Raw genomic sequence first — 7,050 nt, 5'->3', positions numbered from 1 at the left:
TGCGCAACTTCAGCGCGGCGCACGGCGTGGCCGAGCCGGAGCTGCGCGCCTTCCTCCGGCACTACGAGGCCGCGCTGGCAGCCGGCGTCCGAGCCGATGCGCTGCGCCCGCGCTGGGACTTCCCCGGCGCCTTCTACTTCGTGGGCACAGTGGTGTCGACCATAGGTGAGCTACGCGCCCGGCGCGCGACTTTCCTCTCCGCGTCTTTCACCTGCCGCCCTTTCCACTGCTCCGGGGCTCGAGCCGCGTCCTTCGGCTCCCTCTTCCCTTCTAATGCCCGAGCGCCTACTTTCATCGCGCCCTCTCCTCTCCGCCAGTCCCTCTCTTACTGCCTCGTCTTCTTTACTGGCTTTCGGCGCGGGAGGTGGCCTGAAAGGCCCATCACTGGCGCTTACCCAGCGGTGACTGACTGCCCGGCAGAGAGGCCAAATGGGGAGAACCCTCACCTGGGCACGGGGCAGACCGGGGCCCGCCTGCGCTCCAGCACTTGCCAACTCCGTGACCTAACCTCCTGTGCCTCAGTGTTCGCTTCTGAAAAGGACAGGGGAGAGTATGTATAGGGAGCCTGGGGCTTCCTTCTTATTTCTCACTGCTCCCGGTCCTCGGTTTCCTCGTCCAGGTAATCTGGAAAGCCCTTTCTCTCTCCACTCGGCGTTTTTCTCTCTTTTGCCTCTCTTCTTTCTTTTCCCACGCGTTTTCCCTGAGTCCTCTAGACCCTTTACCTTGGAAAAGGTGACCATTTTCCAGACTAATCCCCAGGTCTCCTTCCCCCTTTTTCCTACAGTCTGTACCATCCCTTCCCAAAGCAAAAAGCCCATTAGACTCGGAGAACAGGACTTCAGCTGCTCTGATTCTGGTTTTCTGCCCTTAGTACCCACCCCGCAATTTCCCTCCAATTTCTTGACCTCTTTTCTTTGTAACCTTGTTATCTTTTCCAATAAATATTGGCACCAAGGGGTAGCTTGAATGCAGGGATTAGTTTCTCTATACTTTCCATCATCCCTTCCTCTTATTTTCGGTAAAAACAGCTCATGGTTTTGTAACAGTACAAGAAATGCTGTGTAAATGTTCCTTGAAGCCCCTCCCCCCACTTCTTTCACCCTCCTCTGAGCTGCTTCTATACAGACTCGGGAGCCACCACTGCTCCCCACTCCACCCTGTCTCTGTCTCTCTTCTTCTCTTACCCACTTTCTCCATCCCCCCCCCCCATTTCTCTGGGTGTCATGTGAAACAGATCTCCTCCCATTACTGTATAGAGTGCAGAATAAATACAACATTGTCACTTTGGCATGACTCTGTGTCTCATCCACTCCTCCTTCGAATCTCAGGGTGAAAAAAAGCATTTGGCTGCTCTTGCTTCCAGTCACCTCAAAGCACTCTCTGCTGGTGGTAGGTTTGACAGAGGGGACTGGACTCACAGGACTGAAAGGTGAAGGATTTCATAGGCAGCCTTCTCTGGGTGAATTCTGGCCTGGAAAGTGGACTAACTGCCCAATGTAAGCCATTGCAGATGGCTGCTGGAAGGCAGAAAGACTGCATCCATGTGGAGAACATGAGCAGCTAGAGATGGCTCTCTGAGCGTATATGTATAGTCTACGAAAGGACTTCTTTTCAATGAATTTTCATGTGTCATGTTTGATCTGATGACTTAAAATAGAAAAGGCAAATATGGCCCAAGTCCAAAGCACAAACAAACTGGATTAAAATACCCTGTAAAAGCTATATCATGTTGTTATGGTGATTGAAGATATAAAATGACCCCCTTAAAAAAAATCCCCTTTTAAGAACTGCATCAAGTTGCTATAGCAACTAGTTTTTTTTAAAGTGCTTTAAAAGTGCTAAAGATGCTTAGTCCTGATGACATCATGTGTTCATAGCTCATTATTGATTTATGCTCTTCCTCTTTTAAACACACCCATTTGCTTTCACCTAGAGGCACACCTGTGCACATATTGGACAGTCACAGCAGTTCTGTCCCGGTGGTGTGCTCTGACTTTGGCTTCCTAATGGGACCCACTGGTTAAGGGAAAAGGTGACAGCAGTGTCCCCTTCCCCTACAGGCCACGAGTCCGTCTAGATGGGGCCTCATTCCAGGGACCTGTGGTCTCTGTGCCTTTCTGATGAGCTCCCTTCTTTATTCTTCATTCACTGCCTTTATTCACTGCCCAGTCATGGCTTCTACAGCTTCTTTTCAGCCCTATGCATGAAATCAAGTCAACATGTTGGCAAATGGTTCTAAGCCCGAGCCTTTAATCTACTGGCAGGATTGGCTGTTTTTTAGTCAAGCAGAAAGAAACTATGTTCTCTTTCTTGATTTGTGTTTGGGAATGTAGGCAAGCCTTGTAGGAGGACTATGCTGAAGCTTGTGGCTATGTTACAAATGACCCAGCACATTGTTTCCAAATTCTGCTGCAGGGAGACATTCATCTTGGATAAGAGCTGGACTTAGGGACCAGATTCAGCTGGTGGACAGCTCAGCATTCAACTAGCCCCTTTGCAGAGGTGCCAAGAGGGCCACGTAGGTAGCAGGGTCTCTGCCAGTAACCCACCTGCTGTCATGGTCTCAGGAAGTTAGATAAGTTCTGCTGAATCCTGAAGTAGCATGATTTTTATTTCAGTCTTCTTTTGCAAAAATGTACTTGGATGAAATTTAAGTAAAGACCTACATACGTCAGTTTCACTTCTGTTTATATAGTTCCTTTCCCTTAAATGCCCTGAGTCTTCAGAGACAATGATTATCACTACTGGTGCTTTTATGGATTCAGCAGCTCAGGGAGCCAAAGCTGAGTCCAAAATGGGCTGTCAGGATTCGATATCTACCATCTCACCCAGTGAAGAGGAAAATTAGCATGCACTCAGTTTTATTTGCTTCCCTGGTGACTCAGAGGTTAAAGTGTCTGCCTGGAATGCAGGAGACCCGGGTTCGATCCCTGGATTGGGAAGATCCCCTGGAGAAGGAAATGGCAACCCACTCCAGTACTCTTGCCTGGAGAATCCCATGGAGGGAGGAGACTGGTAGGCTACAGTCCATGGGGTCGCAAAGAGTCGGACACAACTGAGCGACTTCACTTTCACTTTCATGATCCATGCAGCAATGTGGACATTTTCTTGTATTGTGTAGACCCATCTAACAGATTTGTCTAGACCTTAGTGTAGAAAACTGTGCCGTCATTTATCCCATAAATGATATATTGTGATATAATGTGTATATCAGGCCCTGAGTGCTATATTTTAAAAGGTTAAAGCTTATTCTACAAGGCAAGGGTTGAAGCATATTCCAACAAGGGCAGCTGAATTGCAGTGTTCATGGGCGCCACATCTTGGCTAGCCTCACTAATGATGATTGGAACAAGGACGAGTCCTTTGGTCCAGTCCCATGTGGCTCAGAGTGTTAAGGGATGTGTCTCAGGTCACAGTTAATTATGTGTTCAGCTGGGTCCAGAATCCAAGTTATGCTGTGTTTATTCTACCAGTTTCATTCATATAATTGGTGGGCACATTCTTGTTTGAGGCTGAAGTATTTAATAACGTGTGTGTGTGTCTGACACTGCAGCAGGGCTGAGCAGATGGACTGGTCTGTTGGTCAGGCCAACAATGAAGTCCAGAGGGAACTTGAAGGATCAGACACATCTTAGAGGTCAGACAGGCTAGAAAGAAGCATCTGGCAAGTCTTAGACAGCTGGAAAGACAAGAGCCAGTACCAAGAAGGTCAGAGACAGAAATGCTAGCAAGCAGGAGGCATTTGGGTAAATTCTGGTCCAAGAACAGTAGCCACCAGCTCTCTGCCTTCTTTTGCACCAGTTCGTGTGTGTGTGTGTGTGTGTGTGTGTGTGTGCATAGAGGAAGGAAAGAAGTGTCAGGAATGGGCCTTCAGCTAGAGGGAGAGATAGAAGAAAAATTCAGGTGTGGCTGTATATACTCAGGTTAGATGAAATGTCCTGATGAGGTGGAATACTTGTCCTGACATTTGGCTTGAACAAGGCCCATATCTGGAGCTAGGTAATTTGCAATTGTGAAACACATGTGTGTCCACGCAACATAGACCCAGTGGGAAGATTTGCCAGTGATTGTTCAGTGGTCGTTGAGGCTGAATAGAAATTCAGTCTGAATAGCTCAAGTAAAATGAAAATCCACTTTGTGGTCTAAATTATTCATATTGATTGCTTACACTGAACTGAAATCCTGGGCAATTATTTCTCCCATTTGTGCTCTGTGACATATTCCCAAGGAGATGAAATCAAGTTTGTTTTAATGTAAATGCATTCAGTTATTCATTCCTCCATTTAACAAAATCCTAAGCAAGCAGAACTCACAACCATGCATGTATCGCCTTTGGCATGTTGTTATCTGCATCTCCCATGATAACTTGAAGTCCTGAAGATAAAGACAGTAACTGGTGTTCTTTTAGTACTACACAGTATTCTTGGAGGCAGTCCCTAGGTGAATGATATTCAAACATACAAAGAGTATTAATCCGTCATTTCACATCCTAAAGGATGTTTTATTGGTTTACTTTGAAAAGATTAAAAGGAAACTCTCCACTGGGGTTTTAATTATGCAACTGCTGTCAGATTTACACATAGGGAAGAACATATTTAAAAGTCTCTCTCAAATGGCAGCTTGATATAAACAGAAATATTTTTGCTTCCTTTTATTAGGTTTTCTGGCAGCGTATTTTAGCTATAAAGCTAAAACCATGCCGCTCTAGCCGGGATGGTGTAGGTATGAGAGATGTCAGTTTTGGCACTGAATAATTTAGGTTGCTACTTTCAGAATTAGGCATACTTAATTATTCAACTGCAAGATTAGTAACAAGTTCTAACTTTTTTCTTCCTTTTTAACATGGAGTTTTTAAAATGTTTTTGTTTCAAAGGAAACTAAGACATTATAAGACCAAAATGTCACTACCCCATTTACGTTTGGTTTTCTTCTGACATGTATGTAATCCAGCTGGAGCTGGCTCTGATGCCGGGAGTGAAATACATTACCCAGAAGGAGAGGAGCACCTTTCTTTGCTTATTTTTCTCATCAGTTTGGTTTTTTTTTTAATTGGAAGATGACACTGTGACAACTTTGAAGGACATTTGGGAGGAGGAATCCATCATTAGATTTGAAACTCTAGATGGACAGCGAGGAAAATGCATTCTAATTCATTGCTCCTTCTTCAGCAACCAGCACTGGACCCAGCACATTGTAAATAATCAATAATTATGATAACTCATAATACTCTGCTCTCATATAACTGTTTTCATTTTTGCAAGGTCCCTTGCACTCCTTTCTTTTGTAGGAAAATGAGAGGAGACTAATTGACAAGTGCTGAGCTGAGCTGCTTTTGGTCTAACACTTTATAGTATCATCAGTGTTGTCTCCATCTTTCCACATGTCCTGCACATCCTAGTTTTATGTATTCATTTTTTAGCTGCGGTGTGTCTTCGTTGCTGCACGTGGACTTTCTCTGGTTGCAGCAAGCGGGGGCTTCTCCTCGTTGTGGTTTGCTGGTTTCTCCTTGTGGTGGCTTCTCTCTTACTGTGGAGCACGGGCTCTAGGTGCGTGGGCTTGGCGGTTGCAGTTTGTGGGCTCTAGAGCGCAGGCTCAGTAGCTGTGGCGCAGGGGCTTAGTTGCTCTGCAATATGTGGGATCTTCCCAGACCAGAGATTGAACCGGTATCCCTTGCATTGTAAGATGGATTCTTAACCACTGGACCACCAGGGAAGCAGCACATACTAATTTTAATGAGTGCCTAATATTCTATCTAAATGATGTGCTATAAGTTACTACCCCTATTGTTGGGTATCTGGGTGTGGTTCTCAGTTTGGGGGGCTATTTTGAGTAATACCACAGTGATTATCTTTATGCAGATGGCCTTCTCTTCATGCAATATCTCCTCGGGTTGAATTCCCAGCAGTGAAATTGATAGTCAGGAGACACTGCCATCTTCATGGCTCTTGGGGCCAGTCCCTTTGGAGTGAAGGACTGTCTGATCTCTCCTGAGCTGAGCCTACAACCTCTACAGAGCCTAGAAGAGACTAGACAGTTACCCAGCAAATTGCTCCATGGAAACAGCCACAGGTCCACTTAGTTTTCTCCAGGATTGCACTCAGTCCCTGGGACTGAGCTGTGAGCCCTGAACAAGGCAGTGGCTTCAGCATCTTCAGCTTCCCCTGCTTTACTGAGGGCCACTTTCTTTGGGAAATTTGGGTGAGTGGAGAAGGGCAGGAAGGAAAACAGGAACAGTTTCCCAGCCATCAAAGACAGAGAGGGAATACCTGGAGCCTCTTCCTTCCCATCCCCTGCGTTCCCAGGGATGTCTGCCACCACTTCTGGGCCATGCCAGCTGACGGAGAGGGTGCGTCCCTTTGGTCCTGACTGTGGCCAAGGACCCCAGCCTGGACTGGCCCAGAACTGTGCCACATGAAGCAGATACCTATCTCTAGAATATTCCAGCTGGATAACACTGTAAGAATCCTCTAGAACTTTCCCCAAGCATTTATACCTTTTTGTCAACAAAAAACAGCAAGCCACCTATTACAGAAAGCAGACAGTAGCCGAAGTCTTACAGTGTCTGGACACAATGGCATTATTTTCCCAGTAACAGATACTGCCGACCAAGAAGGTGGGGCACACGGAGCAGTGCTTCTCAATCAAGACAGTATCCGAATTACTAGCTCTGATCATAGTACGGGTGTCGGTTTCAGGAGGTCTGGGAGGACCCTGAGACTCTGCATTCCTCACTAGCTCCCAGAGATGCCCATATTCTTGGTTCCCAGACTGCACTGGACGCAGCATGGGTATAAAGAAGCAGCAGTGAGTCAGGGACTGCAGCCTAGACCCACACTGCTGCTCACTGGCTGCACAGCTGAGAGCAGGACTGGTCACCATGCAGGCCACAGGGTCTTCATTCCTAAAAGTAGGGAGTGCTGGGGTCACCTGGGTCTCTTCCGCTCTGATGTTCTCATATCTGGGAAGGCTGCTCGCTCACATCCTCTGATGCACTCAGTGCAGGCTAAGCACACCAACTCTGCAGACTGGGTCCCAGGCCCAATTCTGCCA

The 7,050-nt window shown here is 46.7% G+C and overlaps 1 protein-coding gene across 1 annotated transcript in view; it reads left to right on the top strand.

The window, feature by feature from the left end:
* KCNK12 (potassium channel, subfamily K, member 12) overlaps positions 1-7,050 on the top strand; it is a gene marked incomplete at its 3' end in the record, with an annotated part of 51,595 nt that overhangs the window by 3,364 nt on the left and 41,181 nt on the right. The window contains exon 5 of the mRNA XM_010838657.1: positions 2-165. Within this exon, the coding sequence (XP_010836959.1) occupies positions 2-165 (164 nt within the window). The remainder of the gene's footprint in view (position 1; positions 166-7,050) is intronic.

The sequence above is a fragment of the Bison bison genome, unplaced genomic scaffold (assembly GCF_000754665.1).
Source record: "Bison bison bison isolate TAMUID 2011002044 unplaced genomic scaffold, Bison_UMD1.0 scf7180017864101, whole genome shotgun sequence".
NCBI classification, from domain to species: domain Eukaryota; kingdom Metazoa; phylum Chordata; class Mammalia; order Artiodactyla; family Bovidae; genus Bison; species Bison bison.
The sequence above is the reverse complement of the archived record's forward strand: the minus strand, read 5'-3'. Positions and strand labels throughout refer to the sequence as shown.